At 35.0% G+C, this 21,896-nt stretch overlaps 3 protein-coding genes across 3 annotated transcripts; 1 reads left to right on the forward strand and 2 right to left on the reverse strand.

Moving 5' to 3' along the window:
- The first annotated feature begins 353 nt into the window (after positions 1-353).
- Positions 354-1,695, forward strand: LOC113496835 (protein YIPF5). Its single transcript, XM_026876198.1, has 2 exons — positions 354-571; positions 684-1,695. The coding sequence occupies exons 1-2, from the start codon at positions 463-465 to the stop codon at positions 1,364-1,366; spliced, it is 792 nt and encodes a 263-aa protein (XP_026731999.1). The 5' UTR covers positions 354-462; the 3' UTR covers positions 1,367-1,695.
- LOC113496836 (transmembrane emp24 domain-containing protein 3) lies at positions 1,692-3,233 on the reverse strand. The gene is made up of 4 exons (XM_026876199.1): positions 2,967-3,233; positions 2,676-2,793; positions 2,122-2,249; positions 1,692-1,967 (listed from the first exon to the last, which is right to left on the reverse strand). The coding sequence occupies exons 1-4, from the start codon at positions 3,120-3,122 to the stop codon at positions 1,737-1,739; spliced, it is 633 nt and encodes a 210-aa protein (XP_026732000.1). The 5' UTR covers positions 3,123-3,233; the 3' UTR covers positions 1,692-1,736.
- A 1,068-nt stretch (positions 3,234-4,301) lies between these two features.
- On the reverse strand, positions 4,302-21,366 carry LOC113496832 (glutamate dehydrogenase, mitochondrial). The gene is made up of 9 exons (XM_026876196.1): positions 20,785-21,366; positions 15,075-15,275; positions 13,062-13,201; positions 12,354-12,447; positions 9,686-9,843; positions 6,945-7,106; positions 6,159-6,363; positions 5,161-5,315; positions 4,302-4,656 (listed from the first exon to the last, which is right to left on the reverse strand). Exons 1-9 carry the CDS (start codon positions 21,215-21,217, stop codon positions 4,540-4,542), a joined length of 1,665 nt encoding a protein of 554 aa, XP_026731997.1. The 5' UTR covers positions 21,218-21,366; the 3' UTR covers positions 4,302-4,539.
- Positions 21,367-21,896: the final 530 nt, after the last annotated feature.

Consider the following 21,896-nt stretch of genomic DNA (forward strand, 5'->3'; position numbering starts at 1 on the left):
ACGTACCTTGGTGGTTCTAGTACAACTTCTACTCAACTAGTCCCTTATAGCGAATTAGGTATTTTGTGAGGTGTAAGGTAAGTGACTAGCAGGCTCTTGCAGGTAAGAACCTAACATAATTGTTCGGCTTCACAACTGGGCAATTATTTTACATGATCTAATGTATCAATAAACTGTCTCGTAGTGATGACACATGAATATAATTTTCTTTTATTCAAAAGACAATGTTGTCAAATCATTGACCAACAATTTATTGAAACCCAAAGTGAAATTTACATAAAAAGTTGTAAAATATAACGTTATTTTAAGATGTGTGATGTCACTAAACGTATTTCACTTGACATTGACAACTATGACAGGTAGTGACATGGAAGATTGAATCTTACAAAATAATATCAAATATTTATGCTAAAAAATATATAAGTTTGTGCACAAAATATATCCCTCGACAAAGATTTAACCATGGCCAATTATAACAATCAAAATGACTTCTCATGGCAGGCGCAAAATAACAGTCAAAACTACTCATTTAATTCCTCCAATACTTTCGCCGATCCAGCACAGACGTTGGGTGAGTTATTTCTCTATTTTTGAAACTGTATTGAACCTTTTTCTCATAATGTTTTGGTTTGAATACTATTATCAACTTTTTACCATTAAACACTAAGACTTGTCTTTTTCAGATTTTCAAACATTTCCAACTGATCAAAATTACTCCTTCGATCAAACTCCAGGGGCTATGACTGCGAACAACAATCAGTACTACAATGCAAACATATTTACGCCAGCGCCCGTTGCTGGCGAACCTATGACCGAAACAAATGACTTTGACGAACCACCCCTATTAGATGAGCTTGAAATATACCCAGATAGAATATTAGAGAAAACTTTGGCTGTACTCAATCCATTCCATGGTCAATCAAAAGCTGATGATGCAAACTTTTTATTGAGAGATACTGATATTGCAGGACCAATAGCATTCTGTTTAGCATTGGCTGTATGCCTGTTTCTCTCAGGCAATAAAGCCCACTTTGGATATGTGTATGGCCTTTCTGTAATGTCAGTAATTTTGATGTATTGTTTGCTGTCACTGATGAGCCGCACTGAGGGTGTGTTTACTGTATTGAGTGTTGCCAGTGTTCTTGGCTATTGTATGTTACCCATGGTTGTGTTAGCTGGGCTTGGTATTTTCATCTCTCTTGAAGGATCTTGGGGAATGAGTTTATCAGCTATTGCTGTTATCTGGTCGGCTCTCTCTGCTAGTAGACTGTTTGTTACTATGTCTGGTGACGCTGAACAAAGACCACTCATTGCCTATCCTTGTGCCTTAGTTAATGGTGTATTTGCTCTGTTAGTACTATTTTGAGTACAAAATAGGCAGTAAACAAAAAAAACATATTAAAAGTTTTAAACACATTTGTATTCAATTGTTATTAACATATTAAAATATATAAAAATACCATGCTGATAATTAATTTCCATCTCAGTTATAATAAATAGTAGGTTACTTAATTGTGCAAGTCAAGTGTTTTTTTAGTTAAGGTAAGTATATAATATTTTAATGATAAAAATGTTTGGCAATATGCTGCATTGGTAATTTTACAGCCAAATAAAACATGTTCTTTTCGCAGATTTTTATACAGAAATAAGATCATAACTTGTACATTATTGCAAATAAAACTAAACTAAAATAAACCCAGAAATGTTTTAATAAATAAACTATAATTCACTATGCATTACATTTTATTGTATAATGTAGGTCGGTCGCTGAAGAAGTTCTTTAATACCATGACTTGAGCAAAGGCCACGCATACTATTGCTAGGGTCTCACACATGGACCACCAGAACACCCTCTCGTTGAGGTCCTCAGCCCTCTTGCGGCCCTGGGCCTCTCTTAGTCTGTGGTGGGTTTGGTGGTCAATAATCCTGTTGAGTGCTGAGTGAATTTCTTCAGCAGAAGTTTCCAGCTGCAAACAAGTAGATTCAAATCAGTTATTAAATATCATAGAAGTGGAATTAGATTATTAAAAATAAAATTTTAATTGCTTTTGATATTTTTGTCAGTTTGCTAGTTTACAAAATGTATAAGTATAGAATAGTTACTATTATATTTATTTTTACCTGAGTGAGGACAGTTGCATGATCACCAATACCAGGCAAAGGTTTCTCTGGACCCACATTTAATTCCATGTACACAAGCTTGTGGGAGAATGTACTGAATTCATTGCTAAAACAAACTTTGTAAATACCTGCAAAAATATAAAATAATCATTAAGAATCTATAATCACTAAAGTAACAGTTAAAATAACTACAAAATTACGAAAGCAATTAACATTTCTTATCTGAAGTGTTACTATGATACCTTTATTATGTTAAGTGTGACTAATTGTTTTAACAACCACAACCTAACTAAATACACTTGTGTATAATGTAGGTATCATACATATTCATATTTGTACAGTACTCAATACATTGCATATGTAATACTTGACATGAAATCCTATTACACATACAGTAGCACGATATATGAAAAGTGAAGGAGGAGAATCAGTCATTTGTTTTGTTTTAAAAGAATAAATAATATAAAAATCAGGAGGGGAATACATATCTACAAGTAATATCATTAATAATAAAATAAAAAAATAAAAATAAAAGTTGAATAGTTAATTGATACCTGTTATTTGTGCAGTAAACTGATGAGAATCATATTGCATTTTCTGTTGCTGGTAAATTATTTGCTTATTGGGCCCTTCTATTTTGACGTCCACGTCATATTGACCTCCAGTAATTACCTGAAACATAACAACGATTGTATGAACTAAAATCCTTGAAAAGGAAAATAGAGAAACAAATGAAATTCTTATAAGGAGGTTAGAAATTAGTCCTTTTCTTAATCACATCTTGTCATTACAGCGTTTTTAAGTTTTATATTAATTGGATTTGCTTTTAAGATTGTACATATTACCTGATATTCTAGAGCCGCAGAAGTATTCTTTTCTATTTCTTGATAAAAACATTCTACTGCACTATCCGGTAGTTCGAAGGTGAGTTCAACGCTTTTGGATAATATTCCGTTGACTAATGACAATAATATTGTAATAATGAACGGTGAGAAGAACATTTTATTATTTATAATTTCCTCAAATAGCGTAAGTACAAAAATAATTGGTAACGTAAGTAAAATTAACAATTCGCATCGATTGACATCTGATGAACTGACATTTCACCACGTAATTGGAAGCGTTCGTAGAATAACGTCAGCAACCGAATGGCGTGAAACACTTGTATTCACGATAGTCTCACCGACAATCAGAAAAAGATAAAAATGCTTTACTGCCAGGATTTTAATAGAGTATATATTTTTTGTTTAATTAAGTTGAAATATTCTTGGTTTTTGCGAGTTGTGTTCAGGTTTTTTTTCGTCAGTAAATTATCATTTAATTCACACAAAAAAATCTCCGTTGCTTGATGACTTTATTTACTAAACTTAAAAAACAAAAATAACTAAATTGTTGCATAGAGTTTATTTACAGCGGTACATACTGAATAATGGTACATAAAAATCGGTTAACTTTTTTGTACAATCAGCAACTATCGATAAACAAAGTCAAATTAAAAAAAATGTGTAAAGTTCAGAATATTTGTTTTTTTTTATTATTGGAAAAGATATGAGAAAGATCTTTTGTTCCCTACCTAGCTCGAATACCTACTAAGTTATTTCATTTCGTAGGGCTAGTTTTTGAAAATTTTGTAGGTTTCTAATAGGTTATATATCGGGGGCAATCAGGTAACAGGAAGGATGCAATTCTGAAAGCTGCATGTCATTGGTTTGAAGTAATTTCATACCTGATTACACACAAAGGAAAAAAATCGTGAGTGCAGGTAGCTACACACTACTGACCTGGCCACTGGGATGGCCATATGACTACGATATATTATAATATTCTATGTTATTTCAATAATTACCAAGTGTTATAACTCTATGTATACATTATTTTTAGGCCTTAATCGAAAAAAAATGGATGTGGCTACGAATGGCAAGAAAGCCGAATGCCACACGCCATTGGGCATAAAGGTTCAAAGCCGGTTTCAAGTTACCAGTACAAAGTTTTTTTGTGTGTGATTGCTTTATAAAAAAGGAGTGTTCTATTGTTTGTTGAGGTCCATAAGATTTGGGTAGGCTTAGTTCCTTCCAACGGGCCTAATCAATGGAATCTAGGAACATTCAATAAAAATCTATTAGATTTTACTTAATTTCTTACAGTACCTATAACAGTAATAAATGGAAATAAAACCCAAGTTCGGAATAACAGTAAAACAATTTTAATCAAAAATTCAAGACGATACAATAGGATAGTCAAAATTTCACTTTACACATTGAACATTGATTCGCTTATCATTACAAGTAAAAAAGCCATGATTCCAAGAAACAAAAAAATACTGTGAATAATAATGTCTTAAAAGTTACACTTATGTGCATAAGGACTAAAATGAAGTCAATAAAATGCAGACAATACTTCGAATTATCTAATGAGTGTTTAGAATGCGAGACCGGCGTCGGCGTATGTGGTGAAGATCTTCTCGATGGAGTTGGCGTACGCCGCTGTCCTCAGATCTAAGCCCAAGTTGAACTTCTGGGCTGTCCTCATGATGGCCTGTTAACAACAATCATTAGGTCAAAATTGTTATGAAGCATTTAAATACTACAGAGGTCGATGGATAACCTATGTTGTCAATGGTGATAAGTCGAAAATCCATTACCAAATGCATATGCAGAACAATTACTTTTTAATGTTTCATTCCTACATTGTTTTCTTGTAATTTAAATTTAATGTCTTTATAACCTTAATTAAAACTTGTGCGAATAAATTCAGTGATTTTTAATGTTATCAATATCATTAATATCAATCAACGGGGCTATTTTTACTGATACGATCGTTTGGAAAAAAATAAATGACGTATAAGTCATAAGTTTTGCATCATCAACATCTTAGCTGCTTATGAGGTTACAACCACAAATAAAATTAATGATTTTTTGAAAGCATGACGCTCTTTTCCATAAGAAAAAAATACAATACTAAAAGGTAGTTATGCCTCACATCTTCTTTCAGGTGCATTCATGCCTTAACCAAAGAAGATCAGTTACTCTCGTTACTTACCCTCGCAGACCTCTCCATGGTGTAGTCGAGACCAGAGTGCACGATGTCCTTTTCGGAGGCACCGGAGATCCTCTTCTGGAAGGACTCGGAGGGTGTGACTGGAATGCGACCTCCGACGCGGCCGAAACGCCTCTCCAACGACTCTTGTACGGATTCTACGATAAAGGTACAAATTAGCAAGTGAGTTTGAGTTTGCTAAGTGCTAAGTCGCCAGTTTTCAAAGATAGTCCATAAAGTATATAAAATGATGTTTCCAATCATTCATCATCGGCCTTTCCCAACTATGTTGGGGTCGGCTTCCAGTCTAACCGGAATCAGCTAAGTGCCAGTGTTTAACAAGGAGATACTGAGCCAATCATTGATGTAGAAAATGTATCTCTTATATTGTATTTCAATTTATGAGAAAATCAAACAATAAGTAGTCTATAATTAAGATGGCCTTCTATTATCACAAGAGCACAAACTAAACGTATCGTGAGAGGTAGTTCGTTTACACAAATATAAAGCAAACAACGTTGTTTACTGGAGACAAATGAAATGCAAATCGGAATGTCGTTTCTATAAGAAGTAATTTGTATTCTTCTGGCTATTATATGTTCATACGTAGTAGGTGATCTATATTGTCTTATACGACATATTGACATCTACGAGGATCTTGACTGCACGGACTTAAGGTTGACGGTAATTGAGGTTTTACTATTAAAATTTTAATGTTAATTTGCGACGACCAATGATAATAGATACAACTAATTACGTTCTTCTAGCTGTCCAGGGGCTGATAATATATTCATGCCATGAAATAAGCTCGCAAAAAATCACAGAACCGTGTAAAAATTAAGAATTTCTTTCGACCATGAACTTCAATCGATCTATGTGCGACTTAAGAATACACAAATACCCCAAGTACGACCTCAATAACACCTCAATTTAGTTTTTGCCTTTGCCCAATCCTTGTGATTCCGGCCGCCTCGGTCCTTTAAGTACAAGGGGAAACTTACCCAAGAGGTGGTAGTTGGACTCGCGCTCATATTTGAAGGTAAGACGTCCGTAGGAAACGTGGTTGAGGTTCTTGAGCCATTCGAAGAATGAGACGGTGACACCACCAGCGTTGATGTACAGGTCGGGGATGACCAGGATGTTGCGGTCGATCAGGATCTTGTCAGCCGCGGGCGTTGTGGGGCCGTTAGCGGCTTCAGCGATGATCTGGTGGTACAAGTTGACTTTAAGTAAGTTTTAATTATATCGGGCTACAGAATGTTGAACTCATTTCAATATTAACCCTTTGCGCTTTAGAAGGCTTATTTCTTTAAACAGTTTTTTTAATGACGTTATAAATAGATTTTGCCAAGTAGGGTAAATTAAAAAGTTTTCTACCAATCAATAACGACATTGCACTCGGTATTTTAATACCTACTTGTAACATTGGCGTACCTCTGAAACCATTGTTATAAGTTTGACTGTTTGAGTACATAACAAACCTATTCAAAATAGACTTTATGACGAAATATGAAAATGATAAGTATTTTTTTTCTTAGATACGTTATCTTTAGTAAGAGTAACGTAAGGGAATTTCCGTGTCGAAAAAGTTTAAAGATAAGAACCTAATCTCATTAAACATGCCTGTATAGTTATATTACCGGGAAAGTCTATCTCCGAAAATTATGGTCAAGGGGGAGGAAAATAACGCAGATATAGGTAGAACGGTAAACCGTGGCTTAAGTTTCTAAGAAGTCAAAACAGATTTTCTCCGCATCAGAAATTCAAGAAGCATTAAGTATAGTTACCTTAGCGTTGATCTTGTGAGCATTCTCCTTGTGGATGACCTGTTCGACGGCGGCGGGGACGAGGATGTCGCACTTCTCGTACAGCATGTTCTCACCCTCGTAAGCCTTGGCTCCGGGGAAGCCAACAATTGTTCCATTGTCGATCCTGTAGTCTTCCAGAGCCTAGAAATAAACATTCTTGCTCAGAACTTATTGAAAACAGAATCATTGACAGGGTGATATCATCGACATTTTTACGTAATAGGTATCTAGATATTTTATCGCATATGGCGACATATTCTTTTTGGCAAAGGTTATGAATTCATCACAATATTTGATAGGTGTTGACATACCTACAAATTTCAGGGGCTTGTTTTTTATAGATATTCTCTATCGGTTAGGTAAATCTGTCAATTCATGTTAAGTTTGTCGTTTCATCTTACATTATCGATATGTCAAGCCTCCTATCACATCTAACCTAGCACATTTAATTTTGGACCAAGATTAAAACGTCATATCTTTCACATAATCTACATATTATATAGTCAGAAACTTTAGCTAAAATCATTTGTTCAGCATTGCACCACACAATAAATGTGCCGAACAGATGTTCAGATATAGGCCAAATGATGTTGCCTGGTTTACGGTCATTCAAAACTAAGACAGGATTTAGGTATAAGACAAAACAGACTCATATCGTGTATCATTTTTCATCACATTAAACCTAGACTAGCTCTTATCATCTAAACTATCCGTTTACTTCGATTTTCATGTTATTTCGGAGGGGACACGGGGACACAGGACTCACGTATGATAATAGAAGCTTTAATTTATCTTCTGCTAGAATTTTAGTAATAATTAAGATTTTCCAACCCTTCTGGAGTCTAGTTCTACATTTTCGCGGAAGTCTACGAAAGCGTTCCCGCTTGGCCTATAGGGAACGGGAAAGCGTTCCGGTGGTATTAGCCAGTAAGAGTCTGGGACACCGTACTTCCCATCGCCTTCTTCGGAGAATTAAAAAGTTTAGAATTAAGTCTATGAAGATTTCCACCAGGTCAAAATATATCTACATTGCAGACACGGTTAACTTAAAAAAGCTGAAAACTCATGACATGGTATCGGAAACCGAGTTGTCAATGGTCATACGATTCTAAAAGATAAGAAGAAACGTGAATATTTTCCATCATATCAGGTATTTGTAAAACAAACATCCGATAACTTAGTGCGAGATATTAGGTACGTTTATTTTTTTTTTCATTAAAATACAACGTACTCGCGGCGGTTACCTACAAAACACCTGTAACCTTGCTGATAAAACTACCATTTTTAGTAACCGTGATTTTTGGAGTTCGATATACATAGGTATAGTGGAAATATGAGCATGACAAGACTGAAGAATACCTACGAATACGAAACAACTTTAATTACGCAAGGATGAAAAACACTTTTTAAAAATAGTGTTTACAAAACTTTTTCTACTGACTCATTCAATTTGAATTATTAGTTGGGAATCATGTAATATTAATCTTTTATGAATTATCTAGGCACTAATGTGATAACAATTTAAGACTTCCTATCGGACAGTGGCAAAATAAATTACAGTAAAAATCGTCACCACGCCTGATAATCCTATTTATTATACAAAGTTATAGCTGTGCTTTCCAATACCCACGTGTTCACATTTCCTCATCGCGTATCGTCTGAACCAGATGATTATGTTAATCAGGTATTATGACTTGAGAATTTAAATTACAAATACGTCACGGATGAATCACGTGATTACAAACTGTTTCGCGCTCAATTGATTGGGTAGTAATGGGTGTCGGATACGTTTTTATAGCGAGTAGGTTTTGTTACTAAGTAGGCGTTTCAATAAACAGGTTTATGTGGTATTTATGAACGAGGTAAATTACAAGAATATTCGTTCTAGCTTTTTCTGTTTTAACGTAAAACTCCTTGGCATCTTAAGATGCAATTTCCACATGTCTGTTAGGATTTGCAGACTATTTTTTTGTCGTATAAACCCCTAAGTTAGTTGTCGACAAATAAGATCATCATATCTAGATCTCCACACGGCTTTATTTACCGTTCCCATAAAAAAACACGCGATACCGGCACGCAATGGTCGCGTCATGGCATCACAATCAATGTCTTTATTTCACGTTTTGCATTTTCCTTATGTTGGTACTAGCTACTAAAACCAGGTGGATAACAAAAGTAGGTGTGTAGGAGATCTTTAATCATCAGGCTATCATATCTTTGTGAACGATCGAAAGACGTTGTTGTATTATTTTTATCGTTCGAATCACTCGGCAATCACGTAAGCTTATTTATTTCTCAATAGATAATTTGATCGGATATTAGACTGTAATTTAATCGCCGGCTCTTTAATTTCTTGGCAACTGAAGACATAGCAACGAGGTTCGCCGACACAACGGCCTCGCGTATCTTTGACTGATGGCACTTCAGATTTATTACCCATTTTCCCTTTCAATTGTTTTGAAAGGGAAGGTGAAATTAGGTTAAGGGATAAAACAGCAAAATGACATTTTGGCTGAGGATATATGATCGAAAACAAGTTGTACTATACTCCAGACGAGGAAAAAGCTTACCATCCATCCCTGATAACATTCTTATTTAAATAAATGTAGGTGACATATTCCCAATAGTGTAGATACGATAGACTTCTTAGTTTGATTTTGGACTGGCTTTCTTTTTCAAAGTGATGATATTCAAGTACATAAGAGTTCACACATTCTTACCTTGGGGTCAATACCGTCGGGGTTGTGGATGGCTCCGTCGTGTTCGATGACTCCGATGCAGGTGGCGCCAGCGCGGACCAGGTAACGGCAGGTGTGGAGACCCACATTACCGAAACCTTGTACGATGAAGGTCTTGCCACCCCAGCCGGGGGTTGTACCTGATGGAATAAGGTAGGATAAGTACAAGCATATCGCATTTTGGGTTAAAATTAAATACAACAATCTGTGAATGATTTGCCTGGGATGCCTTACATTTGCCATTCATGACAAAAGTAAGATAGAGTCATGTAATATTACCACTACTAATATTGATTTTTTTGCGGGAAAGGTCAGTGTGCAAATGGGGTTGTCAAAGTGTACGGCATTTGAATTGGTAACTACCTACCAATAGTACCAATGCTGAGTTAAATGAATTATAACTAGCTTAAAAGTAGTATGCATGGAATTGATAAGAAGTTTAATTTTGTCCCAAAAGTATTTTCGCTACAATCAGACTAGGCAGGTACCTCACAATTAATAAAAGCAGACTTGTTTTACTAACTAAGGAAGATCCTATTAAATAATAACAACATGTGTCACAATAGTAGTGTTTATATACTTGTATGGATGTAGATTCATTATACGTATCCGGTCAGCAATTGTATTTAAACACATTATTTATTTACAACATTCGAATTGGTATTTTTTTTCAAATAGCGTTTCGGTCTTTTTGTGACAGCTCTAAATATAAAAATAAAATTTATTCCAAGCTTTTAAGACCCAAGACACATATGTACGCAAGGACGTATATACTTTGTTAGTTATAAAGAAAAACCATCTATTGACCTCTTTTTCTCCCTAATAGACTGCATAGTGCTAGAAATGAAGTATCATTAAGTAAAAACTGAGGCCCAATGCGCCGGTCTGGGAGTATGGTCGATATTTAACACCCCGCTATTGTGTGTGTTTAGCTCTTAGCGTTGCAAAATCAACATTTACATTTTACGAACATGTTTGACAATCTATTCAGCCTTACCGAATATTCATTTTTAATGTTTTTTTTAAGCAGCTATGCTTCATTTCTATTTTTAAAATTGAATTTGTTGTTTTTTTATGTGTATCTATTTTTTTCATGAATCATAGATAAGGAGAGGACGCCATTTTCCTCGCCTTGTCTATGTTCCGTAACTATTGTGTTGCAGCCTCACGTTATGTATTATCTATGCTCACGTTTTACAAAACCACATCGTTTCATTTCAGTAAGTAAATCATTTTTATGACCGACTACAATCAATCAATTTATAATAAGTACGGTACTCATGCAATGCTGATATGATAACGGGTACCATTTATCTTCTGTGACAGACGGTCTGCTGTATATCGCGTATTTATAATGAAAATTGAAAAAAATATGGTATTTTAACAATTACTTAAATATTTGATATAATAGTAGGTAATACCTAACCGTCTGAGTTATTAAATACCTACAGATAAGTCTTATTATATAAATTACACGTCACGTTGTTGTCAGCAATGAGCTAATAAACTACTAAACCGATTCTAATCAAATTTGCAAATCGTGCGCAGTTTAATCCAACTGGAAACTCTGGAAAGATATGGCAGCTTGATTTACTTACTTATTTTTTATTACTGTCTATATTTGTTTATCATTGCGCTACGAAGCTCGCAGAGACAGTCTGTTACTGACAAGATACCTAATACAAATTTAAGGCACTGACTTAAAATTTGATTTAACAAGGTAAGTAGGTACTTATTTGACCTTGTCTTTTATCATTACGATTCAGAATTCTGGAAAAACAACACTAGACTAAATTACACCTACTATGATAAAATAATTTATGAATTAAATTGCAAAATAAAAGAAATATCTCCCATGTAGGTACCTATATATTAAAGATTTTGATAATTTTTATTAGTGTACCCAGGTATAGGATAGGTACAGTAATTATAGGTAACGGTAAACAGAAAGATAGTAATTTGTGTTACATATCTTACTTCACGAACAAAACCCAAATATTTTTTTCTAATCTTCCATCACTTAGGTACCTACCGCGAGAGTCGAGTCACTCTTATACATAATTAAACTTATCTTTCAGCAATAAAAATACCTCACGTGACCCTGAACTTGAGAATACATATTATTACACAGAATAATAATATATCTATATTACATGATTAGGCTGAATAGTCATGATACGTTACCTAATAAGCGGTATATTATACATTTCGATAACAATTATGTCAGGTTAATTTCGTTGTAAATACTTTGGCTAAATAACTCTAAAAAGTCTGTGTAGAATTTTAGTTTATATTTTTAACCCCTTTATATGAAACCACTGAGGCCATTGATTAAAGATGATTACTATTCTAACCAGCCAGTTTTATGGCATCCAATTTTAGAATCGGACCTTTAACATTATTAACCTACAAAAAACTCCTATAAAAAAGAATAATTATTTATTAAAGAACTTGTTATTTGTTCTATTATTAAATACTCTTTCACTCGAATCCTTTATACATATAAATGTAGAAATACAGGTCCACTATCAGATCACATGATCCAAGTGACGCAACTACCACTTCCCATTGCTAATTTATGCCAGTACTTAACGGTATATTACGTACTCATGAATATTTCTACGGGTTACATAAATATGTTTGTACTCACCGATCATGCTCATGTAGTTAGCCTCGTTGATGAAGTTCTCGAGACCGTGGAACACACCCCTGCCGGTGGCGGACACTCTACCGTGGATACCTCCCTGTTACAAAAAGATTGGGTTAAATATACTACCCAAACAATAATGCAAAAATTAAGGTGTTTTTCTAAAATCGTAAATTGAAAGGAAAAAGGATTTAAATGACAGTATTCGTATTCTACTAAGCAATTTTTTAAACTCTAATTCAATAATTGGAAAATCAGTAGGGTGCGGAACACTCATGGTACAACACAAGGAATTTTGTGTCGGCAAAATATTTAGGATATACGAATAGTGTCAAATGTAATCTAATTGCCATTCATTCATCGGTCATTGTAAATAGTGGAATTGGGGCCCTGCTGGTCGAAGTCACGGTGACAATGATTAACTATGTTTTGTAGCCACTAAAGTCAGTGACCTTCAACTTGGGTTCCTATTCCGTGTCATTTTCCCATAAAGAACTGACAACTCAATCTCAATAAATACTTCTCGACGCACGGAAACAGGTAAGTTATTTTTAAGGCCCAGTTTTTCATAGCTGTGAAGACAGTTTTTCAGTAAAAGTGATGGCGTTTCAATAACAAGTTGTAAATCATGATTGGAGGATGATGGAGGTTGCACTCTTAGAGCAGCTTCTTCGGTTAATCAAATCGCTGTATTTTCGCAAGGTTTCTTACCTGGTTGATGGGCTTTCCAGTGACGCAAGCGTGGGCGTTGATGTCCTGGTAACCAACAGTCTTGGCGTAAGTGTCGGCGATCCACGACATCTCACGCTCTCCAGTACCCATGTCGGGGGCTGGCACATCAACACCGGGCCCTGGACAAAGGGAATATATTGTTTAAGACAAGACAAGCAAGGGTTTACATTACTGCAGTTGAGTTCAAAGGAGAGTCGATTGTGAGTTTGAATGTGCCTATCTGTACAGTTTGTCTACTTATAATTTTCTCCATAGATAATAGATTAAAGCGCAATAGTTTCTGAAAAATTATTATTTAGGACTGTATACAGAGCAGCTTATAGCCGTGGATAATTCGAAAGCTACATGTTCATGATGTAGTCTTTGATAGTACATTAGTACCGGAAAGTGGAACAGATTATAAAGTACCTAGTAATGTAGTTACCCAAAAAAGTAGGTAAACTTATGACATATATTTTCGATTTCATTATCAGTAGGTAAGCAATTAGATTGGATTTTTATTAAACGCTTTTATCGCGGAACATAGCGTTTATCGGTTGCTATGAAACTTTGCATGAAGGAATGGATTACGAACTTATCAGAATCATACTTGTTCAATTCAATCTATCTGATAACCAGTAATGACACTATGGTAAATAAAACATGGAAATGAATACTTTGTTGTTATTGTAAGATTTCATTTTATGGTGTTGTCGAAAGATAGTTGAGAGATATCGTCGAAAATATTTTATACGTCTTTTATGTACACAAGTACATAGAAGTTAGACGTTGTATATTTTTAGAACCGGAAACACAAGTATTTAAACAAACGTTGTTATTTCTAAATAATATGTATTCCTAAATATGTAACTTCGTCTTTGTCCCCATAGTCAAATTAATCGCGACAAAGTAGTCAACAACTATAATTACACCACATGACATAATAGCTCCTAGTCCCACATGTTTTCATGGGGCCACAAAAATCATCATATTGTCTATGTCATCGTTGTCCTTGTCTTTGGCCGTTAGTCACGCAAGCGTAATTTACCAGCACGGGTTATCGACCTAGGTAAGTGGTCAGTTGACTGCCGTTGAACTGAACCAAACAAGGTCGAAACAAGAGGTTGCAATTGTCACATTCTATAATAAAGTAACTAACTACAGTATAAACACTATGAGGAAAACAAGTAAATATTATGATATCTACGTCAGTGGATTTGTGTATGTGATCAGAAGAGTGTAAACATTTTGTCGTGCGTAAACAATAATAAAATATTACGAAGATCTGTTAAAAAGCAGAACTCCGTAGAACTTGCAAAAAAACACACCGAGAGCAAAAATTAAAATGAAATTTTATTACTATTTTGTAATCTAAGGTACGACACGTGTCACTCGCGTTTTCAATATTCCTATTTAGTAATGGACACTGATAGTCACACTTCACGTTATCATAAATCTGGGGGCTATTTATTTAGATAACACGAAGCTATCAATATAATTAACCTTTTAACAGTTCAGCGATTACAGACCTCTTCTAAAATGGTAATGAAATAATAATGACAACGCACAATATGTTAGGTTGATGGTCGATTGTTTATTTGACGAATAGGTATTTTGGTTAAGTAGAATTAGACATGCTACTGTATGTAAGATATTTTCAAGTTTATATTATCTCCTAGTAGGTATTAGATATTTTTTTTGCCGTCGCAGTCGCATCGCAAGACCACTCGTATACTAGTTATTTTAAAACTAGTCAAACCCGCTATATTAATAATAAACAGATGCAAGAATTGATAGACCTCAAATTATTAAATATTCATCAGCACTATCTGTAGCTTCTAAATAACCAGGGGAAGGGGTGGTCCCTCCATTCATCTCTTAAACCAGTAAAAGCGAGACAAGGCGGTAAACAACCTAGAGGGGCATCTCTTTTCTACACCCTTTTCTCACTTTCAAGTAGGCACAGTGGTAGGTCATAAAACGATCTATTGTCATTAACCATTGTCAACTTACCAATGAAGCCCTTCTTGGCGAGCTCCAGAGTGAATCGACGAGTGATCTTCTCAAGTTCGTGCTCGGAGTATTCCTTGGGGTTGATCTTGATTCCGGCCTTAGCACCACCGAATGGCACATCGACGCACGCGCACTTGAATGTCATCAGAGCGGACAAAGCCTTGACTTCATCCCTGGAGACGTCGGTTGAGAATCTGATACCTGTGGACCAGAAAATGGTAAATTAATTATAAGTTAAGCTAAAGTCAGTCTGGAATGAGCTCCGCTATTCAACCAATAAAAGGTAAAAAATACCACTGTCGTAATTTGAGACACATGAGATTACAAAAGACCGCTAGCGCTAGGGATTATTTCGGAACCCTTCTCGAACTTCCGAAGGGTAAGAACCGTTATTTTACATATGGCGGATCGGATATCATATCATGTGTCGTAGTAAAAAGAGATAAACATATGTGACAAGCATCGGTAACATCGCAACGATGATTGGCATGTATATTCATTTGCAATCGAAGAACAACATGTCAATAAGGGCTGGCGCTCGACACGCGTAAACATAAATATTTGCGTTATTACATTTACATTTTAACCCGTCCACTAAACATATTCATGAAAGTGTTAATTGTTGTAAATTGTTTAATAAACTGACAGCAACGCTTAATTAATTCAGGCATGGTCGGTGTAGTTTGAACTCTGAGTAAACATCGCTATCAACGGTAAAAACAACATAATACTTGTTATTTTTTTCATGCTATAGTTCAGTGATAATGTTAATATTTTGTAGGTATTAATCTTTACTGAAACAAGATAACATTGGAATCAGATGTACAAAAAACGTGTTGATAACTCAGTCATAAAATAGGTATGGCAGAACAATAGGTAACTCCAGAGATCCATCAATATGTTATGTTTTATGACAAGCGAGATAAAATCAATTTGTTTTTACCTTCGATGAGGTGATGCGAAACAACCATTATGATAAGTGGAATCTTGACATTCGTATGATGAAATATTTGTTACCAGGTGATAATTAGATTCAACAGAGTTGTTATCATTGTTTGCAAATCGACCATACTAAATGGCAAAGTTTGATATTTTTTGTAATTTTACTTTTTTATGAATTATATCAATTCAAGCAACAAAAAAAAACAGTGTGAAGTCAGGCCCAAATTCCGCTGTATAGATTAGCCGATAAATGAATGGAAATATGATTGAAATGAAACTATTTGTATACTAGTATGCATTTTTCTAATAAGTACAATAATTTTAAAAACAATACGCAACGGAATACTCCCGGTTAACACAAATTATTGTGGTGGCAAAATGCTTAGGCGAATATGAATAGTGTCAAAATTAATCCAATCGCCATTCGTTCTTTGGCCTTTGAAAATAGCTGAATTGGAGACTTGAAAGAATGTAGCTTAATTCTTTTCTTTTCAGATGACAAAGTCTTCAATGGACCAAAAAGGTAGTTACTAAATCAATATCACTTCCTTATTATAGTTATGTAACATCCAAGTACCGAGTGTAGATCAAGGTTTATTTTTTAAATAGGTTTGTTTAAAACGGGTAGATAGATACCACCTGTCAAGCAGATACTACTACAAAAAATATATTCATCATTCAACGACGATTTCGCTCTGAATATTTTCGAATAATATAAATAGATCAGCCGCCGAAACACTGTGCCTATGTATTTGAAAGTATTCTCCGTTTTTTAACACAGCCCCGACGACACGGAGTAGAGTAACATCTAAAAAAATGAAACTGGAACTGGTCCAAAATATATGAATGTGAGTTTATTACGTAATCATTGATCTGATTGTTAATCTATAGGTAAGTATTTAACAGTTAAAATAATTTTACTAATCTATATCGCACAAAGAATGATCATAATCTATGTAAGGAAACTAAAACTTCGTATCAGCGAAACGTGGCAAGTTGTTACTTGTTGTCCGGTTGGTGTTTATTAAGTTATGAGGACATTGACGCATAGGACCGATAGTCGGTATAGGGTAAGAACCTTTCCAGTTAATAATTGTCTTGGGAAGAATTCTTCTAGTGGCCTGCTCTTATTGAACAGGGATGGACCCAGTCCACAATTACGCCCGGAAATAGCTCAGCTTGTTCTAAGTCTCCGACAATGTTTTTGTAGTTCTTGTTGCCATTTTTATAACTCGGCAGTCGCGTGCTAAATAAGTGTCATTCACTGGCACCGAACAGAGGCTATCGTAATAGTCGGCACCATTACTTTCAATCTATTGTTTGGATTGAAGATATCGATGCATATCACAAGGATTGCAAATCTAAGGTAAAATTCTTTTCAGATAAGACGTGCCTGACGTTAAGCTTTGCGATAAGCTGATTTGGAATTAATCACTAGGATTTTGGAGCATAATATTATTGAGTAGTTTTCGGGCTAAATATTGGACAGGATAATGACAATTAGACGCAAAATTATACTTATAGAGGGTATGGAATACCTACATATGCCTAGCAGCTTCATTTAGATTCCTGCTATACCAAAAAGTCACAAAAGACTAGAAGGTGGATGTATTTGGAAGTGAGATGTAGGTCCATTCCTAAGCAGACATTTTCAAGAGGCTCTCTAATCATTGTTCCTCGTTTAGAAGTTGGAGATACGCCGAACAATATTAAACCCCAGCTGTCTCTGGAGTAAATCAAGAACTACCATTCACCCCGACGTGGCCTGACAAATAATTTAGTTATAAGAGCCTCTTGAGGTTGAATGAATGCAATACAGACGGTCGGAGAACAAAATAGAGTAACAAGTTCTGTTCAACTGTTTATCCTCAACATTCTTGCTCTCCCAAATGTCTCGAAATACTAGATACGTACTAGATTAGCACTAGCCACAAAATATGTTAATAATATCTTGAATACATAATAACACGTGACTCGTGACTTGTCTCATATTAGCAGGAGAGTGTGTGCCATTCTAATTTGTGTAAATGCGTATACGCCCCTGAGAATAAGGTAGGTGTCGCCCATGATGTGAAAATAACACTTGTTACTCATTTAAATTTAGAAGTTACGCAATATGGTCTGACGTGACCCTACGTCACGACCACGCCCCCAGTTGCCAACCTGCTAAATAAACCTCAAATGTTATCATGTTTTGTTAAGGAGGTATCTTATCTCACGAAGTACTTATTTACATATGGCAAGAGGCAATATTGATAATAGATGACGGGTATTTTTTACGCTTTTTTCCAGAAAAAGGCGTCAAGTGTAGTAAACCAGTAAACACTACTAGGCGTTAGAGGTGTTCGATAAATAAGTTTCCTCTTATAAAAATTACACACGTCTAAAAGAAAAAAGGGGAATAAAATACCCTTACGAATCCATTTTTCGTTATCTATCTAAAATAATTGAAATCTATTGTTTCTAGGACTGTTTCTGCTTTTCCAATAAATAGATTTGATGCAGCAGTTCACGGTTTTGTATACAGTTCATGCTTGTTTTTTTAATGCTAACGCGACTTACAGTTAGTCCCAATTGGTCACGTCTTTATTAAATCATAAAAATTGATTTATTAAAGTACTTGTTCGTAAATGTTTAAGTAAGAATATTTTTTTTACGATTTAAGAGAGAACATATCAAAGTTACTCAACCCTGAAAATGGAGCTAATTGTCAAAATAATTACAGAATAAAGGAAGTTGCTGGTTAAATCTTAAGCGTCTCATCAAGAACAGTTTTAACGAACAACTTTATAACAATAGCATCCTCTCATTAAAACGCTAATTATAGACGCGTATAAGCGTATAAACAACTAAGACCGTCTGGTTAGTAACAAGTCAATTTATTTATTTGTAAATTAATTGACACACAATTGTCGAAAATCATTTGGGGCACAATTTTTAACACTGACAAACGAATAGTCATTGGACTGCACTCCATTATTTTACTCAGAAGCCTTAACTTTGGACCATTTATTTGGACAATATGCATTTATCGATTTTTGTACAGGTGACAAGTCTGAGCTAAAATTGTATCTCGACGGAGTTTTACTTGACCTACATTTGATTTGGGGACCTAGATTTCTAAACTTCTAGGGTTAAGATGTGTACCATGTTAACTGTAGCAAATATAATCTACTTTCCCTTTAACAATGGCGTATAAACGGATATACATCAAAGAAAGACTGAAAGACAAATTTGAAAATGAATTGAATGATTATCTCCTCAAAACTGGATTTAAAAAGAATTTTAAAACTTTTGTTGGAGTCCGAATTCTATCACAACGTATCGCAAGCTGTCTGACTCCCATCCATATGAGTTCGGCGCAATGCGTATTATTCTTCTACTATAGTGCCTTACTTGGCTGCTTGGTTTTTGTTAGTATTTACCAAACAAAAGCAGACCCTTTTATGCAGGAGACGATTATGAACAGCTGTTTTGTGACATAAGACTGTTATGTAAGTTAAGCATTTTTTCTTCTGAGGATAAGAGTATTTTGTTTATTTTAGCCACTGCTGAATAAGAATTTTTACTGCTTTTACGCAATTAAACTAAAGAAAAGGTCTTACCGTAAATTGTTTTTCATACCGCAAGTAAGTTAGTAATAGCAAATTGAAAACAATCGAAATAACATTGTTTCATTGTTTATTTAGTAGAATAGAGTAGTAGATATCCAAGTAAATTGAAAAAGTTGTCATGTACCTAGATTGTTTATTATGCAACCCGTTATTTGTTTAGTTTAAAATGAAATTTTGAAATAAGAGATACCTACGGGTTTTTTAAGGTTACAAATCTACTTGTTGCTAGTTTTTTTTTTTAAATAAACGAGGAAACGCATTTTTAAAAATTATCAATTTTACTTTTTTCTAAAAGACTTAGTAAAAGTAAGCAGTTAATAAAAAGTTTTCACGCTAGATTAGTAAATTAAAAATAGACGTTTGTTTTCAATTATCAACGTAAAATTTGCCGCGATAGTTGCTCATGATGACGTTTCTAGGCATTCTTTTGTTATAAGTTGCTTACCATCGATTATGTAACTGAAATAGTTTGCGTAAATTATGAATAGGTACACCTAACTTTGTGTAATGTCAATAGGGTGTTATTATTGAAAGCTCAAATTGACAATTTTAAAAACAAATAGATTTCGCCCACATTTGGACCGCGGTTTTTCTTTTCGATTTATAGCCTACATTGCTTAGGTTAAAAAGTATTGCCCATCATTGAACAAGATCTTCGCAGTTCATTAAACTATTTGCAAAAAAACATCCGCCTTGATCCTAACTAAAGCATAGTAAACGAATTCGTCGCTAGCTCAGAAGTAATAATAGTAAAGTACCAAATTATTTTTAGGTTAAAAGCAGCTCGATAGCATGAATCAAATCACGGAATCAAGGTGAATGGCATTTAATTCAGCTAGGTTAATTGAACATGTGACGGGCTAAACAGGTTATATACACTTCTTCCCATAGTTACAACCATTATTTATGGATATTGCTGTTAATGTAAATCTGAAGGATAAAATGGCTACCTGCTGAAAAAAATTGTAAGTTTGAAATTATATTTCCAATATTTTAAGCATCTACATATCAAATTTACGTATTTTAGCGAATATAACGTTACGTATGTGTAAATCACGTGTCTAGCGGTCTATAAATAAAACATACAATTAACAATAACTATCACATGGATGATGTAAGCAAAGCTACGCGGACTCTAAAAATTTGGCACTTACCTCCTTTGGTTGGGGTCCTGTGGGAGGAATGTTGAGCTCTGTAGCCAAGGATCATTTCGTAATCGCCGGAGTCACGCCTCAAGGGAAATTGAATTTCAATAATGTGGTCACAGGGCTGCATCATGTTCAGGATACCGGCTACCTTCTTTTTCTTCTCTTCAATGGTAACTCTGGATTTCATGTCTTCTACCAGTTTGTCTTCGATAACTTGGCAGGCTCTGTGGAAGAAGTACTCCACCATGTCAAAGAACCTGGGGTTTGCGCTGGTCGGGATCTCTTTAAGCCTGTCTGGGATTTCATGGCTTGCGTATGTTCGGCAGCATACATTAACAGCAGCAGGAGCGAGCTTCAGCATGTTACTCGCAGCCTCATTTTGGATGCTGTTTTTTAGTGGTGGAACCACCGACTTGGCGATATTCTTCAGGTGAAGCATTGTGAATATTTAATTAAGTACGTTAGTCGGGTTAATAATCGGGTCGCCCTACTCTACACTAAATGTGTTATACACAAATGTATATAGTGTTATAATAGACTGTAGTGACGACCCGCCCCGACGGAATCCGACTCACTGAGCAAAGTGGAGTATGGCAAAAAATAAAAAGGCCCCAAGTGCCGCTGCGGCTATTTTGTCTCGCTCACACTTACACAATTTAATACGGCTATCGCACACATCACATTATCGTGAAGTTGGGAGCGAGGTAGAATCGAATCGAAACTGTAAGTTCAAAGAATTACAAAAGTAAATAAGGCGGAACAAAAGGCGGAATAATGTTTTAATTTAACATTAAATAATTTTAGATTTTGGACCAATGTGATTTAAATACAGGGTAATACAAGTAAATACTATTGATTAAAAAAATGCCGGCTTGACCTGCTGTAACGAATAATGTTTTTTTTTAGGTCTACCCTTAAACGGTTCTGAAGAACACATTTCAATAAAACACGAGTTACAAGATTAGAAAGCTTTCGGGGTTTTATTACTACATTGGTTTTAGGGATTTATCGACGCGATTCTAGTTTGGTGGTGTGTTAGTCTGTGGAAGACAGAAGTGCCAACATAAAAGTTGTTAACTGAAACCTTCATGTATGTTCTATTGAATTTTATATCTGAA

The sequence above is a fragment of the Trichoplusia ni genome, chromosome 8, assembly GCF_003590095.1.
Source record: "Trichoplusia ni isolate ovarian cell line Hi5 chromosome 8, tn1, whole genome shotgun sequence".
In the NCBI taxonomy this organism is placed as follows: domain Eukaryota; kingdom Metazoa; phylum Arthropoda; class Insecta; order Lepidoptera; family Noctuidae; genus Trichoplusia; species Trichoplusia ni.